This window comes from Bison bison, unplaced genomic scaffold, assembly GCF_000754665.1.
Source record: "Bison bison bison isolate TAMUID 2011002044 unplaced genomic scaffold, Bison_UMD1.0 scf7180017864307, whole genome shotgun sequence".
In the NCBI taxonomy this organism is placed as follows: domain Eukaryota; kingdom Metazoa; phylum Chordata; class Mammalia; order Artiodactyla; family Bovidae; genus Bison; species Bison bison.
The window spans coordinates 10436570-10450528 of NW_011494879.1; the positions used below are offsets into that span (position 1 = coordinate 10436570).

Here is a 13959-nt window from a genome sequence, read left to right on the forward strand (position 1 = left end):
GGAAAAGGAGAAGAAAGGAGAGGGGAAGGGGAAAATAAAATCAAATAACTAATTTTTGTATTAAGTAATTAGAACTAAAGAATACCAATCAAAAGGCAATGGCAGCCCACTCCAGTACTCTTGCCTAGAAAATCCCATGGATGGAGGAGCCTGGTAGGCTGCAGTCCATGGGGTCACCAAGAGTCGGACACGACTGAGCGACTTCACTTCCACTTTTCACTTTCATTCATTGGAGAAGGAAATGGCAACCCACTCCAGTGTTCTTGCCTGGAGAATCCCAGGGACGGGGGAGCCCGGTGGGCTGCCGTCTATGGGGTCGCACAGAGTCAGACACGACTGAAGCGACTTAGCAGCAGCAGTGAAATATTGGAGGGTATTAATACCAGTAACACAATTTCAGTGACATCATGGAGGTAAAGCCCCATCCAGGTAAATTCAAGAGAGAACAGAAAAAGAGGAAACTGATCAAGTATAGAAAACTCATGAAAAAAAGAAATGGGCTGGCAGCAGGATTTAGTAGGGTCTAAGTGCCCTAAACTAAAAAGGTTTTACAATGGGAAAAGTAAATGCACACTGCTTGCTGATAAACCTAACTGGCAGCAAGATTCATGATTTGGAAAAATATCCTTCAGTAAGAAAGAGTGTGAGATCCAGTGGACAGACAGAGCAGCTAGCCTTGGCTGGTCCAAGCACAGCTCATCTGTAATAACAAGAGAAAAAATACAAAGCTCAAGTGTTGATGGAGGCTCTTTATGAAAATATTCTGATTACTTCTATTTTCTCAGAGAAACAGGATGTCAAAAAGCCTGTATTCTTACCACAGCAACATCCCATACTAAAGAGGCAGCAGCATCAGCTACAAAAAAATAATTTGGTTCCTTTTTTATACACTTTTCCAAAATTTCCACCTTAAAAATACAAGTAGACAATAATGAACACTGTAGAACATTTTATTGTTTATCATCTCATTTGAACCAGACAAGAGCCATAAGACACGAGCAGTAGTGCTGAGCTAGGATTCCAACTCCAGCCTTCAGACTCCTGAGCCCAGGCTCCCCCTCCCTTCCCCAGTGACTGGACTCCCCCAGTATCTGCTACAGCTTCTTGCCCATATCTGGGCACACAGCTGCATCATCCAGTCCAGTAAACAAACCCCTTGAGGGCTGCTACCTTGATGTTCTGATACCTGCAGCAGTGAATCGATGTTGAACAAATGAATAAATAAAACTCTCACACAGATGACACCGACATTAATTTGGAAACGGTCAAGGCATCTATTGAATTTTGCATAGCCTCTTTTACAACCTAGCAGCCTTGAGAGATATGAGAATATACGTGTCAGCAGCACTTTTTCTGTCAATAGCCACCCCAACACAATAGCAGCCTTAAACAAACAATAAGCGGTTATATGCGAACAATATCTGCCACCTGACAAGAGGAACTAATCCTATAGCTTGAAATTACTTTGAGGGAGGGGAAGGCTACGCAGAATGATTGCGAGTTTAGCTGCAGGACACATTTAAAAGGCACTAACGTAATTAAAATACACTTGCAGCATTTCAAGAAGTTTATCATACAGCGGAGCCCTCAATTTGCAATTCAATATTTCCCCCCACTTCTTCTGTCAGTGCACAAGCAATTTTCTTTTAAGAGACTCCAATATTGAAGCTTCAGGCCAGAGAAGGAAGGATCATACATAGCAGAGCAGATTCCAATACTTCAGGGAGGAGCAAAGTGAAAGCACAGAGAATTCAAAGAAGCCACAGTGAAAAAAGGCTTCGTGGTACCAGACAGTTCTTCATGCCTTCCCTGTCCCAGACTCTGTCATAAACACACTTGATGACACCCCACTGAAACAGCCCTTCACAGTCAGCCAACTTTTCTCATCTTATATCCTCCACACTTACCTATTCTTTCTTTTTTTCCCCTCAACCTTTAACATTTTGACAAATTTTATAGTTACTGGAAAGCTGAAATGACTACACAATGAAATACCAAATATACCTTTTACCTGAGTTCACCAATTAACATTTCACCATGATTGCATTTTCTGTATGCATATGTACACTTTTTAAAAAATTATTTTTTGATTGAGCCATTTAAAAATAAGCTTCGGGGACACCCCTGGTGGTCCAGTGGTTAGAACTCAGTGCCTTCATTGCCGTGGTCTGGGTTCAATCCCTGGTTAGAAATTAAAAATTCGGGAAGCCTCATGGCACAGTCAGTTAAAAAAAAAACAAAAAACAAAAACTAAGCTGCAGGGACTTCCCTGGCAGTCCAGTGGTTAGGATTTCACCTTTCAAGGCATGGGGTTTAATCCCCTGATTGAGGGGATTAAAGATTAATGATTAAGATCCCACATGCCTTGCAGCCAAAAACCAAATTGTACAACAGAAGCAATACTGTAACAAATTCAATACAGATTTTTTAAAAAATACGCTGCAGACTTACAGTCAAGAGATAAAACTGTTAAAACTCTTTTCCGGATCTGCTATGAAACATCTCACATATAAAACGACAAGCCGAGTGTGAAATCAGAGGGAGGAACACGACTAAATTATTACAAATATGGAATACGACATCCAACTGCTATCTCATTCTTTTTTTAAATAAATTATCGGAGAATCATCACAGCATAAATTTGATGATGCCAATGAGAGGTATGCAATTTCGCACGGGGTGTGAGGAAAGTGCTGAACAGGAACTACGAGACCTGGTGCCATCCCTGCTGCCCTACATCTCCCAGGCCTTGGGCTCCTGATCTATGAAATGTGGCTAATAAACACCCAAACTGAACTCCTTACTGGATCTTGCAGAGAGAACGAATGGGTACTAGAGTGAGCAGAATGATCGTGAATGGAAGGAAAAGCACAAGGCACAGTTCTATATGAACTGATCGACAAACACAAACAGTTTCGAGTCTGGTGCCATTCTGAGCCAGTAGTTGACATAATAAAAAAAAAAAAATTACTACCTTGTTGGGCTAAATTCACCATCACATGTGTCAGCATATGCTAAAAACTAAACAAGCAAACAAAAAAATGGAGGCCTACTATGATTGCTAAAGATTTCTCTTCAAAAGTACTTCTTCATCGGCTCCTCTTCAACCTTGAAACATTTAACCATTGTTTTAGATTTTAAATCATTATTTTGAGACAGAAATAATGGAACAAATACACTCATTCTGAGACAAAAACAGTGGAATGAGTACATTCATAGGAATAAGCATCACTTACATCATGTTTCACTTCAGTCTCTTGGTTTCTTCCCTCACTAGAAAAATATGAATGCCCACCACGTATCAGGCAACATGCTATGCACAGGGTCCATAATTATGATCATACAGTTTATACAAAAAAACAAATACAAATCAGAGTGACCAATATGGTGAAAGTCAAAGTCGCTCAGTCCTGTCTGACTCTGCAACCCCAAGGACTATGCAGTCCATGAGATTCTCCAGGCCAGAATACTGGAGTGGGTAGCTGTTCCCTCCTCCAGGGGATCTTCCCAACCCAGGGGTAGAATCCAGGTCTCCCGCATTGCTGGCAGATTCTTTACCAGCTGAGCCACCAGGGGTCAATATGGTAGAAACAATTAATATTCACTAACGTCTAGTTTTTCTCTCCTTTCTGGACACAGAAAACTACTTCCCAGACCCTTTGAGGGTACATGATGAGGAGCTACATGATGAGTTACAGGAAGTGAACTGTGAGCGGAAGCGATGTCAGCTCTGGTGTGAGACAGTAAGAAGTCCCTCCTTTTACTCCTCTGCTTCCCCACCTAATGCCCTAAACTGAGACAGTGGGCCCTCAAGAGTGCCAGCCTCCACGGATCCTTTAATCATCACTTGGAACAAGCTTTCCAGGAGGTCTTGGTATCAACAGCAGACTTTGCCACATATAAGGGATACGCTTTCACGAGGTAAGCGACAAAAATGTAAGGATTTTTCATTTGTCTGTTTATGTGGCTAATTTTTATTATCACAGCAGAGCCTAGCCTATATTAACTACAGCAGAAAGGAGTGACTGATAGAAAACAGAAGCTCAATAATAGAGTGAATAAATGAACAGGTGGATAAACAGTCCCGATCAATATGTAACAAAATGGAAGAACCAAGGCAGTTAAGAACCTGAACAGGGAACTCCTGCCAGATTTTGCACTCTCATTCTGCCACTTGCTAGCTGGCTGACCCAGCTAAATTTCACCTTCCTCATCAACAGACTTGGGTTACTAACAATACCTATCTCAAAGGGTTACTGAGAGTTAAATGAGCTACAATCTGTGAAAGTGCTCAGAACTGCTCCCAGAGCATCAAAGGACTTAATAAATGTCAAGGTCTAAAAAAGCAAATGCAAGTAACAATACTGCTAAATCCTTTTTCTTCATATCTGCAAACATTTTTATTAAAAATGAGACCAAGTTAAATAAAGCATGCTTTAGATAAATTTGATATTTGATAGAAATCCTAAAATTTCACTTGTATTAAGTCACTTTCCTCATTTAAGGCAGATTGCTTCTTTCTCCATATATCTTACAAAGGGCTTATCTAAGACCTTTAGATAACGTCCAAATGAACAAAATGAAATACCATAAATGAGACTTACTGCAGTGACCCTGTCGCCACCATGAGTAACGGGCTTATAATACGGTGATCCTGAAAGAACTCTCCAGGCAGACAGTCCACAGCTAGCAGCTTTGGGTACGCCCACTTCAGCAGTTTCACATCCGCCAACCAGCAAAAGTCTAAAACAGAGAAAGATAAAGAGAAGTGATAAATTACAAATATGAACAGGACAACATCAAAACAAAGCGAGCGGAAATGCTCACTTCCACAAGGAAAACTGAAATAAAATTAGAAGGTAAATATTTTAGGGGAAACAACCAATAGACCAGACGGATTCTCAACTAGTAATTTCACCTTCCCTGACACACTGGAACATCTGAAACCCAGATGAGAACTTGGAAATGTAAAAAGAAATGTTTTCAGGTTGGTCACTGAGTATCTAAGAAGCTGTATCAACACCAATAAACTTAAATAAACCGATACATCCCTGACATAACTACCCTACCAAGTGTACAACAGATAGCCAACAGGAACCTGCGTGTGGCACAGGCAGTCAGCTTGTGCTCTATGGTGACCTAGACTGGCGGGATGGTGGTGGTGGGAGGGAGGCCCACGAGGGAGGGACAGATGTATACATAGATCTGATTCACTTCAAAGTCGGCAGAAACCAACACAACATTATAAAGCAACTATACCTCAATAAATTAATAAACATAAATGGATATGTCACCTCACAGACATGTATATATTAACTACAGCAGTGCACTGGAGGTCATGAGGGCACAGTTACAGATGCTAGGGAAAAAAAAAAAATGACAGCCAGGAATGCTGTGGATGGGACACAACTATACACTAGTAACTATACTGAAGTAAGACAGCTCAGTAGCTTAGCCCCACATTATCACCTGTTCACTTTACTGTTTGCTATACTTCATTGCAATTAAAGGCCAGTTACCAACAAGGCAAAGCAGTCTAACAAGCAGTACAAGTTAAAAGACCACTACACACAAACTAAGCCAATTAATAATGGAACCCAACAGTCATGATTTTTAAAGTTAAGTCATGTGCAGTAAATCTGGCAGGGCACTATATAAGACATTGTAATCATGCATCAAAAAACAAGAAAAAGGTTTGCAAATAAAACTTCTGGTGTCTTAAGGTAAACACTGTTGTCCCCAATAACAATAAGGCGATGGAGTAACAGAAGACAGAAGCCACATCCTTTTCCATGTCTTCATAAATGATAACGGTTTCATGTTCACGTCTTTAAGAGTCCTTATTATTGAGAAATACACACTGGCACATTCAGATGAAACACTACACTGTCCAGGATTGACTTCATGATACTCTAGGCTCGGGGGGTGGAGGCTCGGCTGAGGCCACAGATGATGTGATGCTGGCCACGAGTCCATTGTTAACCTGAATAGCAGGCACGAGGGAGTCATATAGTCTTCTATGATCATGCTACAAATTTTCCATACGGAACTTTTATTTTTAAGTCAATTTGTTAGGAAAAACTTCTCTGAAAAAATAGAAGCAAAACAGGTAGCTCTGAATGTTTACATTTCTGAATCTAGTCACAGCACTTTTTCACACAGAAAACATGCAATTCTCACAAAGACATATCTTTAAAAATTAGTAGCCTATTGTTATAACAAAAATAAAACACAATCTGAGAATTCAACAAACCTCTAAAAGGACAGGGCAAAACAGATCCTGATAATGATAATAATTTCTCTCTACTCAGTGTGCAATAGTGACCATATATATATATATATGCACATACACACACCATGTAATACTTTTTTCAAGAGGTTAAGCATTATTATTCTGTTTGCACTACTATGCCATGGAAGTAACAGATATCATACCTCATTTTTACATTTTAAAATATATGTATAAAACTTTACGTTACCTGACTACAGAAGGACAGCTAACTGAGATTTCAGTTTCATTCTGCATCTCCTGATCTTAATTCTAGAAGACATTTCCTCCCTATGAATTCTAATAAACACAGTCACGCATAATCAAATTGGCTACAATAAGATAAGCTTGATTAAAAATGAAAGAGATTCAATAACTGCTTCCAAACAGCCTTTCCGCCATTCACGCCAGACTGAAGAGTAAGTGGAAAGGAGACAGAATGATGGAACTAATCGTGTATTGTTCCCACCAGATGGGATGGCAACTTTGGGACACTGATGCTGCAGCTCTAAGACCGTGCGTGTGTTCACCCATGCAGGCAGACAAGTGTGCTTGCTTGTGTTTAAAGGAAGGGGGGACGGAGACGATTTCATCAGCATAGTCACAAAGCGGGTAATCAGCAGCTACCTGATACACGGTTCATACAGGGATGAACAAGGTATGCTCCCTGCATTCAAAAAGCTCACTCTCCAATTAAAGGCACATGAAAATAAGGAACAGCTAAGAGCACAGAATTAAATGCTGCAAAAGGTAACACCCATATCTGGAGATGATAACCCAGGTGACATCTACTGAAGACTTATCTTCAGTTCTATGTGCCAAGGGGTATCAACCCCAAGTCAAGATGTTAACTTGGTCCATCACTTCACTGTTTTACAGGACTCAGTGCTGATGAGGGCTCAGCTTTTAGTGATTAAGGGCGGCGTGGGGCGGGGTGGGGAGGTAGATTGGTACTGATGCCTAAGGTAGCAAATAAACCTTCTTCATCATGATTACAGTTTTAGAAGAGGTGTCCTGGGCAGCACTAACCAAAATGAAGTGAAACCATGTAACTTAACTGAAAACAGTCAATGGAAATGAGAGAAGTCTGAGGCCCAGCACCATAAATGCAATAAATGTTTCCGGAGTGAGTAAATTTAAAGCTCCAACTTTCTCCTGAAGTAGCACAGAGAAAATGATGCTAGACAGTCCTTTCCTCTCCACACCCTTCCTCATTCTTCCTAGATTTCAGCAGTAAGATATGGGAAGGTGAGGTGGGGGATGGGGGTCCTGGCAACAGGGGTGAGGAGTCATAAACTGATAAAGAGGGCAGCAGACAACACTAAAGCCAGAATGTGGTAAAGGACAACATCAGAAAGAAAATTTCAAAATGTTCCCTGAAAGATACAAAGTTACAATTAAAGAGAGCGATGCCATGTTCTCTGGGCTTCCCTGGTAGCTCAGATGGTAAAGAATCTGCCTACAATGAGGGAAACCTGAGTTCAATTCCTGGGTCAGGAAGATCCCCTGGAGAAAGGAATGACAACCCACTCCAGTATTTTTGCCTGGGAAATCCCATGGACAGAGGAACCTGGCGGGCTACAGTCCACGGGATCACAGAGATTCGACTGAGCAACTAACACTTGCACTTTGACCATGTTCTTTGACAAACTCCCCCTACCTTAAAAATGCCAATTCTTCTTAGTCTATAAGTTGAAAGAAATAAATTTAAAAAAAAAACAATTTCTTATGGAACTGAACAAACATGTAATGGAACTAAACAATATATTCAACAAAATTCACATGGGAGAGTAGAGTTCTAAAAAGAGCCAACTATGGACTTCCCTGGTGGCCCAGAGGTTAGGACTCTGCTTCCCTGCAAGGGGCATGGGTTCAATCTTGCCTGGGGAACTAAAATCCCACACGCTGAGCAGCATGGCCATAAAAAAAAATTTAACTAAAATAAATAAAGTAAAAAGAATCAACTCCACTCACACTGATAACCTTTCTCTGCATGGCCTGTGCACGGTGCATCCTGACCCATCAAACACTTTCTCACCCTGCTGTCATTAAAATGATCTCCTTCAAATCTGACCATATTAAAACCTAAAATTTCCCTCCCGAAAGTGCACAGACAAGTCACACACCAGGAAAAGTTATTTATAAGACATAAAACTAACAGAGTATATGTTTTACCAGACAGAATCCATAAAGATCTCCCACAACCAGTCACAAAGAAAAATGCACAGAGAGTAAGTCACAAAAAGAGAAATACAAAAGCCAAGAATGCATATTAAAGCAACAAAGATTTATACCAGCCACTCTCTATGTTTATAGAGACACAGTAACTCTTATAAAACTACTAGTAAGACTGTAGCAATCATTTTGGAGGGTATCAGTTCAGCTCAGTCACTCAGTTGTGTCTGACTCTTTGCAACCTCATGAATCACAGCACGCCAGGCCTCCCTGTCCATTACCAACTTCCAGAGTTCACTCAGACTCACGTCCATCGATTCGGTGATGCCATCCAGCCATCTCATCCTCTGTCGTCCCCTTATCCTCCTGCCCCCAATCCCTTCCAGCATCAGAGTCTTTGGAGGATATGACAATATCTAAAAAATGTGCACCGCCCCCCCCCAACAATTCTCCAAATTGTGTTCTAAGATAACTCTGGAGAAATTCTCACACAGACATATTTATCTCTTGGTAAAAGAATACCTCATACAGCACTGTTTATAATGCAGAAAGTCAGAAATATTTAAAATGTTTAAAAGGGATGAATAAATGCAAATTCAGTCAATTGTTCAGGGAAACATATACAGTATAAAAAGAACAAACATAAAATTATATACTAGAGATTTCCCTCGTGGTTCGGTGGTTAAAGAATCCGCCTTGCAATGCAAGGAACACAGGTTCGATTCTTGGTCAGGAAACTAAGATCTCATATGCTGCAGAGCAACTAAACCCATGCACCATAAGTACTGAGCCACATGCCACAACTAGAGAGTCCATGTGCCACAAAGAAAGATCCCACATGACATAGTGAAGATCCTACATGCCATGACTAACACAGATACAGCCAAACATGTTAAATATATATATATGTATATGTATATATATATATAAAGGAAGGTTGCACATCAAAACCATGAAAGCAAGTTGCCTCTACAAGTAGGAATCTGTTTGCACTACTGTCTCTCATTTATGTATTTGGCTGTATCTATACACATACATTGGACATGAGTTCGGGTGAACTCAGGGAGTTGGTGATGGACAAGGAGGCCCAGCGTGCTGCAATTCATGGGGTCGCAAAGAGTCGGACACGGCTGAGCGACTGAACTGAAATGAACTGAACTGATACACATACATGGGCTTCCCTTGTGGCTCAGCTGGTGAAGAATTCATCTGCAATGCGGGAGACTTGGGTTTGATCCCTGGGTTGGGAAGATCCCCTGGAGAATGGAAAGGCTACCCACTCCAGTATTCTGGCCTTGAGAATTCCATGGACTATAGTCCATGGGGTCACAAAGAATCGGACACAACTGAGCAACCTTCACTTTCACTTTCTATACACATACATACACACACACCTTTAGTAAAAAAGACAATCTTAGCATTTGTTAATTCTGGATTGTAGGTCTCAGGTGTGCATTAAAACATTCCCTGTATTTTCCTCTGCTTCTAACTTTAGAGAAAAGTCAAGATACAGGATTCCAAATTATGTACATAACTTTCTTCCAATTAATGAAGTCCGGAGAGAAAAAAAAATTCAGTAAATTGGCTTTCACACTTAGCATCAACCCACAAGTCTTGTCAAATACTGAAAATGAAATTAGCATATCATTTGCTTTGTGGCATTCTGAAGCTATTTACACATTAATAGTTATATCTTAAGCATCCTGTGATTTACTATTGAAAGTCATTAGATTTTTGCAAAAATTAAGACCACAGACAACACTGTAGAAAATAATTCATACCAGTAATATTATTTTTTGTTGCAATAATTTCCTCCACCCAGAATATTTACCTGCAGTGACAACCACAACCTCCTTAAATATACACTATCAGGTTCCTAAGTACTTACAATCAGTTCAGTTCAATTCAGTCACTAAGTCATGTCTGACTCTTTGCGACCCCATGAATCCCAGCATGCCAGGCCTCCCTGTCCATCACCAACTCCCGGAGTTCACCCAAATTCACGTGCATCGATTCAGTGATGACATCCAGCCATCTCATCCTCTATCGTCCCTTTCTCCTCCTGCTACCCCAATCCCTCCCAGTATAAGGGTCTTTTCCAATGAGTCAACTCTTCGCATGAGGTGGCCACAGTACTGCAGTTTCAGCCTCAGCATCAGTCCTTCCAATGAACACCCAGGACTGGTCTCCTTTAGGATGGACTGGTTGGATTTGCTTCTAGTCCAAGGGACTCGCAAGAGTCTTCTCCAACACTACAGTTCAAAAGCATCAATTCTTCGGCGCTCAGCTTTCTTCACAGTCCAACTCTCACATCCATACATGACCACTGGAAAAACCATAGCCTTGACTAGAAAGACTTTTGTTCACAAAGTAATATCTCTGCTTTTGAATATGCTATCTAGGTTGGTCATAACTTTCCTTCCAAGGAGTAACAGTCTTTTAATTTCATGGCTGCAGTCACCATCTGCAGTGATTTTGGAGCCCAAAACAATAAAGTCTGACACTGTTTCCCATCTATTTCCCATGAAGTGATGGGACCAGATGCCACAATCTTAGTTTTCTGAATATTGAGCTTTAAGCCAACTTTTTCACTCTCCTCTTTCACTTTCATCAAGAGGCTTTTTAGTTCCTCCTCACTTTCTGCCATAAGGGTGGTGTCATCTGCATATCTGAGGTGATTGATATTTCTCCCGGCAATCTTGATTCCAGCTTGTGCTCCTTTCAGCCCAGCATTTCTCATGATGTACTCTGCATAGAAGTTAAATAAGCAGGGTGACAATATACAGCCTTGACATACTCCTTTTCCTATTTGGAACCAATCTATTGGTCCATGTCCAGTTCTAACTGTTGCTTCCTGACCTGCATACAGATTTCTCAAGAGGCAGGTCAGGTGGTCTGGTATTCCCATCTCTTTAAGAATTTTCCACAGTTTATTGTGATCCATACAGTCAAAGGCTTTGGCATAGTCAATAAAGCAGAAATAGATGTTTTTCTGGAACTCTCTTGCTTTTTCCATGATCCAGCGGATGTTGGCAATTTGATCTCTGGTTCCTCTGCCTTTTCTAAAACCAGCTTGAACATCTGGAAGTTCACAGTTCATGTATTGCTGAAGCCTGGCTCAGAGGGCAGAGACACTGAAACCATAACACAGAAAACTAGCCAATCTGATCACATGGACCACAGCCTTGTCTAACTCAATGAAACTAAGCCATGCCATGTGGAGCCACCCAAGATGGCTGGATCATGGTGGACAGGTCTGACAGAATGTGGTCCACTGGAGAAGGGAATGGCAAACCACTTCAGTATTCTTGCCTTGAGAACCCCATGAACAGTATGAAAAGGCAAAATGATAGGATACTGAAAGAGGAACTCCCCAGGTCAGTAGGTGCCCAATATGCTACAGGAGATCAGTGGTGGAGAAATAACTCCAGAAAGAATGAGGATGGAGCCAAAGTGAAAACAATACCCAGTTGTGGACGTGACTAGTGATAGAAGCAAGGTCCGATGCTGTAAAGAGCAATATTGCATAGGAACCTGGAATGTTAGGTCCATGAGTCAAGGCAAATTGGAAGTGGTCAAACAGGAGATGGCAAGAGTGAACATCAACATTCTAGGAATCAGCGAATGAAAATGGACTGGAATGCGTGAATTTAACTCCGATGACCATTATATCTACTACTGCGGGCAGGAATCCCTTAGAAGAAATGGAGTAGCCATCATGGTCAACAGAAAGAGTCTAAAATGCAGTACTTGGATGCGATCTCAAAAACGAGACAATGATTTCTGTTCATTTCCAAGGCAAACCATTCAATATCACAGTGATCCAAGCCTATGCCCCAACCAGTAATGCTGAAGAAGCTGAATTGAATGGTTCTATGAAGACCTACAAGACCTTTTAGAACTGATACCCAAAAAAGATGTCCTTTTCATTATAGGGGACTGGAATGCAAAAGTAGGAAGTCAAGAAACACCTGGAGTAACAGACAAATTTGGCCTTGGAGTACAGAATGAAGCACGGCAAAGGCTAATAGAGTTTTACCAAGAGAATGCACTGGTCATAGCAAACACCCTCTTCCAACAACACAAGAGAAAACTCTACACATGAACATCACCAGATGGTCAACACTGAAATTAGATTAATTATATTCTTTGCATCCAAAGATGGAGAAGCTCTATACAGTCACGGGAGCTGACTGTGGCTCAGATCATGAACTCCTTATTGGCAAATTCAGACTTAAATTTAAGAAAGTAGGGAAAGCCACTAGACCATTCAGGTTGACCTAAATCAAATCCCTTATGATTATACAGTGGAAGTACTTACCTTAAGAATCACATTTTGAAGCAAGCCCTTATTTTTTAATTATTCTATAAAGATGAAAAGCAATACAGAATTTCTACAGTACATATTAAATCTGAAGACTAAAGCACACAATGTGTAAGAGTTAAAACTCCTTCTCATTAAGTAAAACGAGAGAGTAGGAGACAGGAATTAACTTTCCCAATAATCTTTTACCTCAAAATTTTGTGGAAAATAGGAAAATCTCGGGTCAAGGAATCAGATGTATTAGGTTCAAATATCTTTGCACCAAAGTAACTGTAATATTAGTTTCCTTCATGCCATCAAAATTATAAACGCAAACCATGTGCTAAGCAACCAGGAATGTGTGAGACAAATGAAGAGCTCACTTTAACAAACCACTTCTAATTCTCAGATTAATTTGCAGTGGCGAGCTTAGCTCTCCCAAAGCATCGGTACCAACCGTGGGGTGAGGCTCGGGCACCTTCCTTTCTCAGATGGCTGGGGACATATACTCATTCACAAGAATGACGACAAGCACAGTCCACTCCAGGGGAAAGAAGGAGCCCACCTGAACCACGCCTGTGGGGACCCCTGAGTTAGACACAAAAACAAGCCTGAAGGACCAATTAACTGCATGGGAGACGAGGTCCAGGAAAGCTTCACAGGGTTAACACCAGAGAAAGGTTTATCCCTTCAACAATTTCCTGACAGATAAAGAGATCAGATAAAGAGCCTCCTCAGCCAAGAGAACACGAGGTACAGGAGCACGGAGCTGCGTCTGTAAACAGTGTGCTGGGAGGATGCTCACAAAGGGAGTGAGTGCTCCCAGCCTGTAGAAGGCAAGCAGGGGTAGCAGGGCAGAAACTTAGAAGCGGTCCTTAACAATATGAGATGGTTTATGCTGCTCGCTTCCTGAGCACGTATCACCTTCTACTTTCTAAACTGTAACCGTTATTGAAATCACGCCTCCATCACCAAACTTAACCCACTCAGACACAGAGACTGTGTCTGTATGCTTCAAAGTATTTCCATGTCGGTTTCGTTCAGGGAATGGCTCTCTGCGCACAGAACTGCTGGGGCGGGAGGATAAGCCTGACACAGCGTCCTCATCCTCGGCTTAACCTCTCACGGCTTTAGTTCTCCCACCTGAGAAATGAACGGGCTGAGCCGGGTGATGGATGAAACTCTTGGCCAGCTCTGACATTCTAAGAAACTA

General features: G+C 41.3%; 1 protein-coding gene across 2 annotated transcripts in view; it reads right to left on the minus strand.

The window, feature by feature from the left end:
- NBAS (neuroblastoma amplified sequence) overlaps positions 1-13959 on the minus strand; it is a 334237-nt gene that overhangs the window by 269083 nt on the left and 51195 nt on the right. For both annotated transcript variants that reach the window (XM_010852089.1, XM_010852088.1), the window contains exon 10: positions 4605-4743. In XM_010852089.1, the coding sequence (XP_010850391.1) occupies positions 4605-4743 (139 nt within the window). The remainder of the gene's footprint in view (positions 1-4604; positions 4744-13959) is intronic.